Here is a 14,401-nt window from a genome sequence, read left to right as displayed (position 1 = left end):
ACTAACATAAACCCTAAAATTTTAGGAAGATTTACATACATACCTCTCAATTCTAATGTATTTGCATATATAACCCTTAAAGTTAATATTTTCTTTTTAATGTATGCCATCTTATGTATGCATGCAAAAGTGTATTTCAATTTTTAAAACTTAAAATAGTGGCATTTTCTTACGTGATATGAAATACATCTCGATCTAAAATTGATATATAAAAATTGAAGTTTAGGTGATTGATATATGTTAATACCTAGAGATTGGGGGGTAGGCATGTAAATCTCCCTAAAACTCAATGCCACACTTTTCTTAAAATTTCATTAGAAGATTATTTATTTTGAATTAAAAGAAAATGTTAACACCACATACTAAAGACCAATGAAATAAATAAATATTCATGACTCATAATATTAAAAATCTGGAACGCTATGCATTGGTAATATTCTCGTGAAGAACAAAAACTCGTCTTGTTGACATTAAGATGACATTTGAGTCTCCTGAAAGATAGAACATTAAGGTGTATACCATGATATGTGTAAAACCCCTTAAATAGAATGAAGCTTGAACTTTTAAACATTGAGACACCTTTTGATATAATGACTATAATTTCAATAGCAACTCCAAAGTTAAATGTGCTTCCAGGAGAGCACACTTGGGATAGGTGATCTCCTAGAAAATTACACCAACGAGATAAAACTGTGAGGCCATTAGGCCAAAGCGGACAATATTATCGATGGATGAGCGTTCATGATATTTAAATGGTATCAGAGCATTACACTAACCCGAAGATGAGAATTAAATGCTACGGAAAATTCTTTTCTACTAATGTCTTCCATGGATAATCGTTCCCTATAAAACACATTTTTTAAAAAAAATATAGTATTGTTGTTGCAGATCAATTCAACCATGTGACAATTTGATCTTCTTGTGCGATTTGATCTCATGTTTAGTTTCGAGTCAGCTGTGAAGCCACTTGGACCTCTCTGACTACTTGCTGGGTTGCTTTAGTTTGATCGGACATTCGTGAGTAGATCATTATCTATGAACTAACATACATAATTCTCTAATTGAGGCAATCAGTCGAATCTAACCCAACCAAGGGGATTTTTGCTATTACCTATATAAATAAAATATATTTTAATGACAGGGCAATTATATATAGACCACCCGAAACTTGCTATTTACAAATCCAACATTGTATTTCCTTAATTTTTCAAATTCTCACTCAAATATCAAAATTTTAAGGTAAAAACCCAACTCACAATTTTCCTTTGGGGGCAATTACATACATTGCTATTTACAAATCCATCACTCTCTTTGATCCATTTTTCAAATTCTCACTCAAATAACAAAATTCATGATAAAACCCTAACCCAAAATTTTCATTATTATCAAATTTCCAATGATTTGATCATGACACGTGCAAATAAATCAGTTCAGTAGTTCAAAAATATCATATGAGTGCTAGATTTTGTAAATAACAGTGATTTCGGTGCTATGCATATAAATATATCGGTTAGATAGTACAAAAAAATTATGGAAATGAATAATTTGTAAATATCAATATTTTGGATGGTGCGTATGTAATTATCCCAATTTCAAATAAATACAATTAAATTAAAATTAGATATAAATCCTTATTTTATTAACATCTAGAATGAAACAGGTTTACGGCACCTCATGATAAAAAACGCTCCAGACCACATTTGACTGCGTTCCTCTTTCCTGGTCGACTCCCTTCTCTTTAATCCAACCGGCTATACCCAGTTGACACCGGTCACACTCTGTTTTCGCCTTTGGCTGCTTCAGTCGTCGCGGGCCATCACCGGTCACACATGCGTGCCCTCAACGCTGGAATCTGCTATTGCCGAAGATCGATTGCTTCCTCCTCAGCCCACTTTATATAAACTTCTTCCTCTACGGTTTCCTCCATTTCTCTCCGTTAGCTTCCATTCGTGCAGAGCGGAGGAGGAGGACGATCGGGTTCGCATTCTTTTTAATCTTCGCCAGTAATCATCTAGATCTGTTTGCGTACATCTCTTGGTAATGCTTCGTTAATATTGACAAGTATAGTCTATTCCTTTTATTTCCCAGATCTTCCTTTGAGCCCCACTATCTGCTTCGCGATCTGCTAAAAGTTGGACAGATCTGAAATTGTTTTTTCAGTAATCTGTTCACATATTTGGTGATCTAACTTCTCAATTTATAGATCTGAGTTATCTGTTGGCAGGAAACGTCCTTTCTCTTCATCACGATCAACTTCCATTTTACTTTTTTTTTTTTTGCTTGTTTTATGTTTGGGTAATTTGATATTGCCTCAAATTGGTTACGGATCTGTAATCAGGGATCTCTGTAGTTTGGCTAGATTGCTATTCGATCTGAAGTTTTTCTTTGTATTTTAAGTTATTTTTGTTTGTTTTCAGCATTTGTATGACTCATTAGGCTCTGTCTTTGCGATTCAGATTGGGGGGAAGATGGGGCTTACGTTTACGAAGCTCTTTAGCCGTCTCTTTGCGAAGAGGGAGATGAGGATTTTAATGGTTGGTCTTGATGCCGCTGGTAAGACCACGATTCTCTACAAGCTGAAGCTCGGAGAGATTGTTACTACCATCCCAACTATTGGTAAGCCCTTGATCTATCACTTCAAACTTTGTTTTGAGTTATTATTATTATTATTAGTTTGGGTTTGCTATTGGTAACCTTGAGGTCTTATGGTTTCCATATTTCTTCTTCGTGATATGGTGGAGAAAGACGTTTAAAAAATTTGCTGCTATCTTTACGTGGTGATTGCTGACCGATTATGAATGATTGTGCCCATCTTTCAGGTCAATTGCATTCACCTTTTTCATTTGAAACTGATTCATCTTCTGGCGGATTTCCTTGTTTTTGCCTCTTTCATTTATAGGTGTCAAGGAGAATCCAATGGCGCTTATCATGTTATTAAGATAAATACTATATATTTAAAGTCCCAGCTCTTTCCATTGTTTCCTGATATAAATGCCATTATCTTTTACTATCATACTGTTAGGGGTCTAGCTGGCTGGGTGGATCTTGGGCTCGGGTTAGGTGGTTTAGTGGATCTAGGGATCGGTTAGGTGGATAGGCGGGCTAGGGGTACAGGCCATGGAAGAAAAATGGAAAGGGAAGGTGAGCAAGTTAAGTTCATGGTGATACATGCAAGAGAATGCCAAAATAACATAAATTATGGTGGAAATATGCAACAAAATACAAAGTAAAAAAAAAAAAAAAAAAAAAAAAAAACACACACACACACACACACACAAGGTGAACATACAAAAGAATGTAAAACACATCAAAATCCATGATGAACATGCAAGAGAATGCAAAATCAATGAAAATCCTTGGAATATTTCGTCCACTTAGTATGCTGCAATAAGAAAAATCACATTTTTCTTCATCCTCTAACCACTTATATTCTCTACAGCCTTATTAGTTCTGAAAACTGTTGAAATATGTCTTTACTTCGATTTTAGCGCAGATGGTAGAAACATTCCGTCGCCGTTGACCCCCTGAGTTTAATCTATTTAATTTTCCGTATTTATTAAACAATTCAAGCGCACAAACAAGTGGAAATCACAGGATTTTCTAGGGAAAAAAATTGTTTTTTGGGACAGGATTTTCTAGGGAAAAAAATTGTTTTTTGCTCTCTCTCTCTCTCTCTCTCTCTCTCTCTCCTGCCTCTCTATCCCTATCTCTTTCTCTCTGCCTCAGGATTTAAGAAATTATAAAAAACCTTATTGTTCTAGAAGGTTTTGATTTCAATTTTCATTATTGTTTACATAAGCTAAATGTGTAATTTATTTGAGTGTGATGCACATGTTACCATTTATTTTAGAACAAGTTTTCTCTTTTGCTAACGTGATGCCTAGAGTTTTATTACTTAGGTGAACTGAACTCTTTCCTATTCTAACATCTCAATACCTTGTTTATTCGCTCACAACAGTATAATTTGCTCAGATTTGATATAATTGGAATATTGATTGGAAAAGAAAAAGAATTCTCATTTGTTTTGCGTAATTTGAATTTTTCATTGATTTCCTAGAATTATTCAATCATTACTTTATTTTTTGGATTTTACTTCAATTATGTAGGCTGCACCTAAAAAAAGTGTTTTTTTTGCATATTTTATGATCTTTGATCTGTAAAACATAATTTTTTTTTGTTGTGTAATCTATATTAATTGCATTATTCCTGTTGCAATAGGAGCACATAAACCCTTGGACCTTTTGCATCAAATTGGCATTAGAGTTTATAGTTGCTTTATTTTGTCTATTTAAATCAAGCTATTTATTTGATCAACGAACAAGCAGCGAAAAATCCAATTTAAATAATATATTGTAAGCTATTTCTAGACAACTACAACATTATTAACAAGAGGTTTAAACTTTTATTCATTTATTTGATGAAAGGTATGGTCATAAAAAAATTTGAAATTAGATTAGTGTTTTAGAAGTTTTTAAATACGTTATTTTTTATTCCTAATGAACTGAATGTCCTAAATCAAAACACCTGAGTTCTTCCCAATTATTTTGGTGACTGACTATAAGAATCAATTGCATTTGCATGGCCTATTTAAGGATTTAGACAAGCAAACATAATTTATTTGAGTATTATGCAGGGCTTATTGGTTTTGTATGTTATTTGCTTTTAAATTATTATGCTACAATTATTTTGTTTCACTAAAGGACTTTAGTAAGAAATTAGGGATGGATTAGAGTTGATCTAATATCTCTGAAGGATTATACTTTAATTCATGTTTAATTATTTTGCCTAAGATATTGATGATACTTGGTTATAATGAAGTTATCTTTGAAGGATTATAGTTTAATTAATGTTTAATTATTTTGCCTGAGACTTTGATGAGATGGATGGCTATAATAAAGTAATCTTTAAGCAAATTATATTTGCTTATAAAATTTTTGAACCTATAAATATCCAAAGACATCATCATATCCCTGCCAAAAGCTCTTAATTTTATAAATTAATTGATCCTTATAAATAATAAATGCTAAATATTACTCTTTATGTTTCATAACAACCCATGTAGTTTTTGTTTTAACAAGCAACACTCTTTGAAAAGAATTGAGTATAATCATTAGTTTAATTTATGAAATTCAACTCCTTGCAAATCAAATCTTTGGTTAATTGCAATTAAATTTTCTGAAGTATCTTTACAATTTCAAACTTATATATGATTATACATCCCATCTTAGGCAGTAATAATCTTTGATCTTATAATAACCATAGGAGACAGATATTTAATTGTCTATCCCTGCCGTGGAGCCAACCTGTAAGCCCAATAAGCATTAGTCTCAAAAACCATAATGATCAAGTAATTGTATATCTTTTTTTTTCCCTAATTTATTTGTATTTATATGAGAGGCCTAAAAATGGTTTTAACTGCTTAATTGCTAAAATGTGCCAATTGTTTTACTATTATTCTTTTGTATATAAAAGTGTACTAACTGTTAGTAGAAGTATCGGATGCTTTCTGTGGTAGTTAGGCAATAGCCTATGTTTTCAAAATAAGTAGATTGCTTATTTTTGCCTGTGGACCTCTCTGGACCTTTTCTTATTGTGCATTTTTTTTTGGGGGTTTGGTAGTTTATGGTAGAGCTTTGTCAGATGCTGCACTTCGGCATGCAAAGTTGTCCTGTCCGCCTCTTCTTGTATTGAGAATGGCTAAATTTCCACCAGAACTGATACTTTTAGGCAGGACCCTGTCAAAAGTCTGGCCTATGTTTTTGTTTTGGCTAACATTGGCCTAATTTTTGTGGTGACTCTTGCTGCTTGTTCTACTATTATTAGAAGTTCATCATAGGTCTGTGTGTCTCAGTGTGGTTGACAGGCCATGCCGCAAGCCACAGTTTTTGGGCTAACTTTTTTTTTGAATAGCTATTTTCTTCTTGGATAATCTTCAAAAGTTAGCATATTTATCTTTTTGGAACATTTTTTATATTGTTCATCATCAACTCTTGTTATTTAATTAAATTTAAAATCATTTAATTTATGTTAAATTATTCCCATTGCATTTTAAGATGTAAATGAACTGAATTTTTGTCATATTTATTTATACACATCGCCCAAATATTTAAATGTAAAATACAAGTCCAGTCTTTTGGCAGACAGTTGCAAAACTGAAAAATTGGAACTCTGTGGATTATTCTTGAATGGAAACAATTTTATTTTTATCTTTAAGACCGTATTGCTAATATTAAACCTAGTTCATTAATGTTTTGTTCGATATGCTTACTTTTTTTGAAAGAATGTTGTTATATGATGGTATTTTGTAGGCTTAACAGCTTTGCATTGCAGGGTTCAATGTAGAGACTGTTGAGTACAAGAACATTAGCTTCACTGTTTGGGATGTTGGTGGTCAAGATAAGGTATGTAGTTGTGACGATTTTTTTCAATTCTTGAGGACAATTTAGTTCTTATAACATATTTTGATGAAACTATTTTTGTTTTTTACTGGAAATGAACAGATCAGACCATTGTGGAGGCACTATTTCCAGAATACACAAGGCCTTATTTTTGTTGTTGACAGTAATGACAGAGATCGAGTCATTGAGGCCCGGGATGAGCTGCACAGAATGCTAAATGAGGCAAGTTCAGAAGTGTATTTCTGCTAGATGTACCTTTAGTTTTGGTTCTGACTCGAGTGTTCATAATATGCTTGATCACATTTGAAGAATAATATTTATGGATGCATTCATATTGCAGATGCACCATTTAAATTAATTAACTATTTCCAAACTGTTATTATCACATGTCGCAAGTTACTTTTGCTAATGGGGTTGATGAGTTCTCAACTTCGCACATCCAAATCAACCTCATTCATAGAAGTCAAAACAAATGGTCAATGCTTTCTCAGAAGGCACGCCTATTGTAGTTGCATCTGACACTCAAGTTAGACATACAATTAGTAAATCATTTAAGATGTACCAGGGGGCTGACCCGGGGCAAATAAAATAGCAATTCAAATTTTATAAAATGATGAATAAAATAATGATGTCAAGCGGTCTTTGCATGTCTGAAATTGGAAGGAATTATCCAAATGCATATTGTTTGTTTTATCTGTTTTTCTTGCCTGAGTTATCGTGCTTTTGAATGGGATTGAACCGTGGTTTAGACAGGAGAGATTTATTTTTCTAGGTTGGGTACTTCTTATTGATTCATGTGCATCTAACCCTCATATTTCAGGCATTGGCGAAAGTGGCAAGGTCAGTGCTGGCAACTTTTAAAAAATTCTGTGCAGAACACTTGTCTTTGTTGGCTTGTCCATGGAGGCGGGACGTAAATGTTTGGTGTTAAGGCTGTCATCATAGCCAGTTTTAAAACCAGTTGGGATGATGTTTTAAGCTGCATTATAAAGTTGTTAAGTATTGCAGTGTGATATCCTCGTTTCCTTAACCCATTTGCCGAATATACCAATTAACTTTCATGCTCTCGATTTCATGGGCTCCATGGATCTACAGGCATTAACTCATATTGTTGCATCCACATTTCTATGTTTGGGGATTTTTCCCGGTCCTTGGATCGGAGATGGTTGCTGGTCGTCTCCCTTCAAACTTTAAGAAAGATTGCACACCTGCTTGCTGGGATCTATGTTTTGGTGGTCCATGCAGTCTAGTGTAGTTTGATGTGAGACTAATACCATTTTTCTTAGAATAAGTTATATTCTAGCATCTAGCTTTTCCTCACTAGGATATAAGCATTTTTGCAGTAGTGGTTTCTATCATAGATTTTATTGCCAAGGCTTATTTTGGATAGCAAGTGCCGTCATAGAATTGGTTGCAAATCAATGCATCGTAAGTGTTTTTGTGACAAGCCTTTACTGTTGCAAATATATACTATGGAAGCTTCATTGTTACAAATTTATGGTTGCAATGGTTTCAAATGGCTAGCTAAAGGAGCTTTATAAGTTTATTTGTGGCCCATATTGATCACAAATGTCGACAAAAAGATTGTGTAGCATTCATTTTCAATTCATGCATAACCTGCAAATAAAGAAAAAATACAACCATATGACCTCATTAATTACTATAACTCTAATTCAATATAAACATCATATTATTTTAAAACAAAATAACACAACTACATAGGCAACCAAGGTACATTGTGTTGTAACTTTATACAAATTAACTATATTTTGATGCAAGAAAGTTTCACTCAATAATTATACAAATGCCTCTGTTAGACTGACGCCTACAACACCTTCCGTCTCGTGCTCCATTGAGTCGACATTGGGCCTACCAAAATAGTCTGAAGACTAATGTTAGGCTTAAGACTAAAAGGACAATTTAGCCTTTGTTAGTTATTATTGTGGGTATAAATAGGGCTCATATGCGTGTAGGGTTAGGTTGTGTGATTGTTATCTTGCATCTTAGGGTTAAGGTTTGGGAGAGATTGCTTGCTTTTCGAATTGTAGATGTTTATCTTCTATGCATTTAAATTGTGTTGTTTTGTGCTTGTGAAGAAATATATTTTGCTTTGCCCAAATTTCTACGGAAGTTACTATAAATTAGTATTTAGATCATTTGAGCTACTCCACCATTCTATAATCGTCGACTCGACCAATCAAAATTTTAGGAACCGCTCCAAATTGCCTAGTGCCTGAGCAATGTACAGGTGCCGATGGAAAATACTCGCCATTTGACCTAGCTGGGAAGCTGACGGGATCACAACATGCAGGCTTCTTTGTCGCAATCGCCTCACGCGAATCAGTCACGTTCAACCTAGTTGGGAATCTGATAGGATTGTCATACATTCATTTCGATCACACTGCCTTCGTGAAGGAACTTTGTGATACTTTCGCGATTCCAACTAGTTGGGAAACCAACTACAGGATTGCGGCGTACATAATTATGCTTTTGTGATCGAAAATCTTTTTAGGAGTAATAAAGACCAAGAAAGTAGAGGCTTCGGAGTAAAAATTAGAGGAAAAAGTAACCCAAATCAAATCTGAAATGGAGGAGCTTCTCTCGACCATGGATGAACGGTTCTTGTCCATCCAAGGGCAATTCTCGTCCATGGAGGGAAGATTCATGGTCTTAGAAGACATGATGAAGATCGTGAAGTTTTACACAAAATTGACTTCGCTTGCCGCATGATCAAGCGACGTTATCTTGAGTGGATGCGAGCGACAACAATCAGGACTCGGGTGGATTAGGGCAACATCGCTGCTTTAAATGGATTTGTAGTAGTGATCAAGCAGATGAGGGAATTACACAACATTTTGAGGTGTGGAATGAGCGACAACAGATGAAACAAAATAGCTTGTGATTTTGGTTCTGGAGAAGTTTGATTCGAAGGATTTTGACCCGGAAGAAGGAACCACTGTTGGTGGGACCCCAATGAAGGGCTACATCTAACCGCTCTAGTGTCTTTTGCTGCGACAACCTTTTGGGCGGAAGACGATTCATGCGTCTATGGGGACGAGCGAGCTAATTATGGGGTGGGTCAGACTTATGGAAGAAGGGAAATTAATATGGGTCTAAGCCCCGCTTCATGGGTGGAACGAACTTCGATCGAGAAAATTTTGGATGTGACTCACGCATAAGGAAGTTGTAGGGCAGCAATCAGGACTCAGGTGGATTAGGGCAACAATCAAAAGGACTCGGGTGGATTAGGGCAGCATCGTTGCTTTAAATGAATTTGTAGTAGTGATCAAGCAAATGAGGGAATTACACAACATTTGGAGGTTTGGAATGAACGACAACAGATGGAACAAAATAGCTTGTGATTTTGATGTTGGAGAAGTTTGATTCGAAGGATTTTGACTCGGAACAGGGAACCATGGTTGGTGGGACCCCAACGAAGGGCTGCATCCAACCGCTCCAGTGTCTTTTGTTGCGACAACCTTTTGGGCGGAAGGCGATTAATGTGTCTGTGGGGATGAGCGAGCTAATTATGGGGTGGGTCAGACTTATGAAAGAAGGGAAATTAATATGGGTTTAACCCCCGCTTCATGGGTAGAACGAACTTCGATCGAGAAAATTTTGGATGTGACTCACGCATAAGGAAGTTGTAGGGCAGCAATCAGAAGGACTTGGGTGGATTAGGGCAACAATCAGAAGGACTCGGGTGGATTAAGGCAGCATCACTTCTTTAAACAGATTTGTAGTAGTGATTAAGCAGATGAGGGAATTACACAACATTTGGAGGTTTGGAATGAGCGATAACAGATGGAACGGAATAGCTTGTGAATTTGGTGCTGGAGAAGTTCGATTTGAAGGATTTTGGCATGGAAGAAGGAACCACGGTTGGTGGGACCCCAACCTAGGGCTGCATCCAACCGCTCCAGTGTCTTTTGTTGCGGCAACCTTTTGGGCGGAAGACGATTCATGTGTCTATGGGGACAAGCGAGCTGATTATGGGGTGGGTCGGACTTATGGAAGAAGGGAAATTAGTGTGGGTCCAACCCTCACTTCATGGGTGGAACGAACTTCGGTCAAGAAAATTTTGGATGTGACTCACGCATTAGGAAGTTGTAGATGTCGATGTTTGAAAGAGAGGATGCTTATGATTAGGTTTATCGTGTGGTGAAGATATTTTGTTGTTATCGGGCTGGCGGAGGGAGAAAATTTGATGGTTGCGGCCTTGTGTTTGGAAGGGAAGGTTCTAACATAGTATCAATGGAGAGAATAATGTTAGTAAATCACAACATGAGAATAATTCAATAGTAATTGTTGGAGTGTTTCAGAATCACACGAGAAGGAAATTTACATGACACTTTTTTGCATTAGTGCAAGAAGGGTCTGTCATGGATTATAGGGAGAAATTTGAGATGCTGTTCTGCAGTTTGGGAGGGATACATCATGAAAGTGTTGAGGCCAAAAATTTGAGTAATGTTTTGTCTGCCGAGACCACAAGGATTGGGGAAAAATGTGGAATTAATGTAGTTGGTTAAAGATAAAAATGCAATGAAAATTCTCTCAGAGTCACTTGAGTTAAAATGGTGCATTAGAAATCGACATGTGGGAAAGAAGTGTTGATTAAATGAAATGAATTGTCATATTATGACGCCATGTGGGAGTCATATAACTTGACCCAACAACAATTTTCTCTCTTCTATCTTGAGGACAAGATGTCTTTTTGGGATTAAAATAATGTTAGACCGGTTCCTATGACACCATCTGCCTTGTGCTCTACTTAAGTCGACACTAAGACCCGCCCAAAATAGCTTGAAGACTTGTGTTAGGTGTAAAACTAAAAGAGCAATTTAGTCATAATTATTAATATGGGGTATAAATATGTCTAACATGCTTAGGGTTAGGATATGTGATTGTTATTTTGAAACTTAGTTAGAGAGAAATTGGCTCCTCTCGAATTGTAGGTACTTATTTTTATGCATATAGGTTTTTGCTGTTTTGTGCTGTGAAGAAAAATAGGTTTCTAGCAGCTTCATCAACAAACATGAAAGAAAAAAAAAACTTTAAATGAAATTACAAGAACTACAACTCACCATCATCATCATTGTCAGCATAATCATTCTAATTGCTGTTTAAAGCTCTTTGTGTTGATGTCCGTGATGTTATCATGTATATGAAAATACTTGTTGGATCGACAAAACTTACATTTGATTTAATTAGTGTTATGTATTTACTTATTGAGAATGAAAAGTTGATGAATTCACCACCACTAATGAAATAATTTGACAAAGGGCTGCTTGTCTTAACAGCGATACATCTATGCACGATTAATATCTTTTGTATAAACAAAAAAGAAAATTTGAGAATATGTATGATCTAAATTCTGCTCTATTCGCTCATCAAAATTTTGAATATTCATCTCTAAATGTGCTTTTCATAACATACTTGGGATATTATCTTGAAATCTTTGTGCAGAGGCTTTTTTTAAGCAGTAATCAACTTTAAATAATTGTCATTGACTTATTAAACCTATTAATGGAGGGCCAATGCGCACTGTGGTTGATTTATTTAGAGTTTGTGATCATTTCTGTTTGTCCATGGTAAATCTTGTTGCAGTATTCTAAGCCATATTTTTGAATAGTTCTGCTTGAGTGGTCTTTCATTGTTTGCATCACTGAAAATATATATTACACCTTCACGAAAATATATATTTCTGTATGGATGCGAACTAACTAAATTTGTAAAGACGTTTATGGCACATGATATATATTATTTGAAGATTATATATATGCTTATTTCATCAGTTGCCTTAAATGGCTCGATTGAAGCACATAATTGGTTAGAAATAAGAAAGCAAACTTCTATGTTCTATAAGATGAAATAAAGGGGTGGGAAGGTGAGAGGCATACTTTGAACATGGTTGGATGAGAGGTGCATTAGTTCGTGGAGTGCTTCAGTTGAAAATCAAAATTTTGGGCGAGAAGTCTCAGTGTAAAATTAAGGAAGACGTGCAATTTATTATCCATTTGTGAACTACGTTTCCAATCCCCAGTCGCAAAACCAGCTGTGTACAAATAGAATTCACATGGTTCTTGGAATCTCCTTTATCTTCAAGGTGCTTATTGAAAGGTTCTTCATGATTGTTGAATAATTAGAAGATGCTGAGGTTGGTAGTGAGCAATATTATTTGATTACCAGTTTCTTAAAACAATTATTAAGAATGCTGTATTGCTTGCAGCAAGGAGTTTTATATGCGGATTCTCTTATTACCAAATATATCTTTTGCTCAGAAATTATTTTGAAACTGTGCTTATCTGGATTTATATTGAATCTTGTAGGATGAGCTGCGTGATGCTGTCTTGCTTGTGTTTGCAAACAAACAAGACCTGCCAAATGCTATGAATGCAGCCGAAATCACTGATAAGCTTGGTCTTCATTCGCTTCGTCAGCGACACTGGTATCATTCTTTATTCTCAGTGAAGTTCTTTTAGTGATTTTGATGCTAAGGGAGTATTTTTATCATGATGTATTTTGTTATTATGACTTGGAAGACATTCTCGTAAGGATATTTAAAACTAATAAGAATATTTGAAGTGAGCGGTAAATAGATGAAAATAAAAATGTAGCAAGATATGTGTAAAAATTAATTTAAAATCTCATGGTACACTAAAAATAACGAATTGAGAAATAGGACTCATAAAGTTCAACCCCAAATTCTTGGGTCTAATGAAGAAGGTGATGATGAGAAGCCATTCTCGTAACTCTCAAAATTTCATTGCAATGGTTTTGTTCAATGAGTAGTGGTGTGTACTTCTTTAGCTGACTTATCTTATGGGTGTGGGATTCTGGAATCTAATCGTCAGGTACATTCAAAGCACTTGTGCCACCTCTGGTGAGGGCCTGTACGAGGGGCTCGACTGGCTTTCCAGCAACATTGCCAACAAGGTAATTTCTCTTTTCTTCGTTGTAACAATCCTCTTGAAAGTGCCATTTTATATCTGGGAAACTTTCCTTATCCAATTTTTACTTTTAATGACCTTTAATCTTAGGGGCAATTTACATACATACCACAAATTCTTATGTATTTACATATCAAACACCAAAAAATTCATATTTACATCCGTAGCACCTAAATCTTTGACATCACATCAAACATATACTATCACTATCTCTTTAAAACTGAAATGCATATTTTCGTGCATAGGTTTCTTACACCAAGGTGTAAGAAGTGTAGATATGAAGCTTCGCATGTTCCATATGTAAATACATAAGTATTGTGCAATATGTATGCATATTTCTCTTGCATTTAATTCTCATTGGTTTGCATGCATGGCTTGTAGATAAATTTTACCCATTCTTGGATTTGCAGGGTTGAAACTTGTACTTTGATCAGAATACGCCGATTGTTCGTTTTCTATCCCTCTCGAGGAGTATTTTCTGACCTTTTCTTTTGCATCTAAGAGCACATATCCAATTAGTTGTAATGCAAAATCTTGTGTTGTGGTCTGATATTCTGTGTTTTTGTCTACTTGTCCTATTTGCACTGCAGTGTTGTTACAAATTCTATTTCTTTCCAGTGTTCCGTGCGTTTTATAATAGCTTTTATGTAGAGCACACACTCTGTTGAAGATTTTTAATTTTCTAGCATTATGTACAAGTATAAGGACTTCAGTTTTATTGAGCTTCTGTTTGAAAATTTTACATCATTCTGTTGAAATAAAGCTTGTCGTTTCTATCATTTTGAGAATTGCTAGTTGCTCTGTGGTTACGCTGCTGGTGATGTTATGAAGGTGTAGAGGTATGAAGTTTAAATATAGTAAAATCCTATTTTTAGTATTCTGTCAATATATAAACAAGAAATGTCTTTTCTTCTTATCTTAATTTTTTTTTTCAGGTTTTTTTTTTTTTTTATTTTGCTTATTTTAAAATTGTTTGTTGCAGTTGATCAAATAATTAAGGCTAGGGCTGTCCAAAAAGCTCGTTGTTCATGAATAGCTCGTGTTCGGTTCGTC

General features: G+C 35.1%; 1 protein-coding gene across 1 annotated transcript; it reads left to right on the top strand.

The window, feature by feature from the left end:
- Positions 1–1,884: 1,884 nt before the first annotated feature.
- LOC110026412 (ADP-ribosylation factor 2-like) lies at positions 1,885–14,066 on the top strand. Its single transcript, XM_020727334.1, has 7 exons — positions 1,885–2,037; positions 2,457–2,616; positions 6,331–6,401; positions 6,501–6,620; positions 12,728–12,846; positions 13,253–13,334; positions 13,759–14,066. Exons 2-7 carry the CDS (start codon positions 2,469–2,471, stop codon positions 13,762–13,764), a joined length of 546 nt encoding a protein of 181 aa, XP_020582993.1. The 5' UTR covers positions 1,885–2,037; positions 2,457–2,468; the 3' UTR covers positions 13,765–14,066.
- The last annotated feature ends 335 nt before the right edge of the window (positions 14,067–14,401 follow it).

Source organism: Phalaenopsis equestris, unplaced genomic scaffold (genome assembly GCF_001263595.1).
Source record: "Phalaenopsis equestris unplaced genomic scaffold, ASM126359v1 Scaffold000372, whole genome shotgun sequence".
Lineage (NCBI taxonomy): Eukaryota > Viridiplantae > Streptophyta > Magnoliopsida > Asparagales > Orchidaceae > Phalaenopsis > Phalaenopsis equestris.
The sequence above is the reverse complement of the archived record's forward strand: the minus strand, read 5'-3'. Positions and strand labels throughout refer to the sequence as shown.

Excerpts from the sequence above, each read along its gene's own strand:
- LOC110026412 (XM_020727334.1), top strand. The coding sequence starts at position 2,469 with ATGGGGCTTACGTTTACGAAGCTCTTTAGCCGTCTCTTTGCGAAGAGG. Across the intron at positions 2,617-6,330 it reads TACTACCATCCCAACTATTG|GGTTCAATGTAGAGACTGTT; the intron begins GTAAGCCCTTGA and ends TTTGCATTGCAG. Across the intron at positions 12,847-13,252 it reads TCGCTTCGTCAGCGACACTG|GTACATTCAAAGCACTTGTG; the intron begins GTATCATTCTTT and ends TCTAATCGTCAG.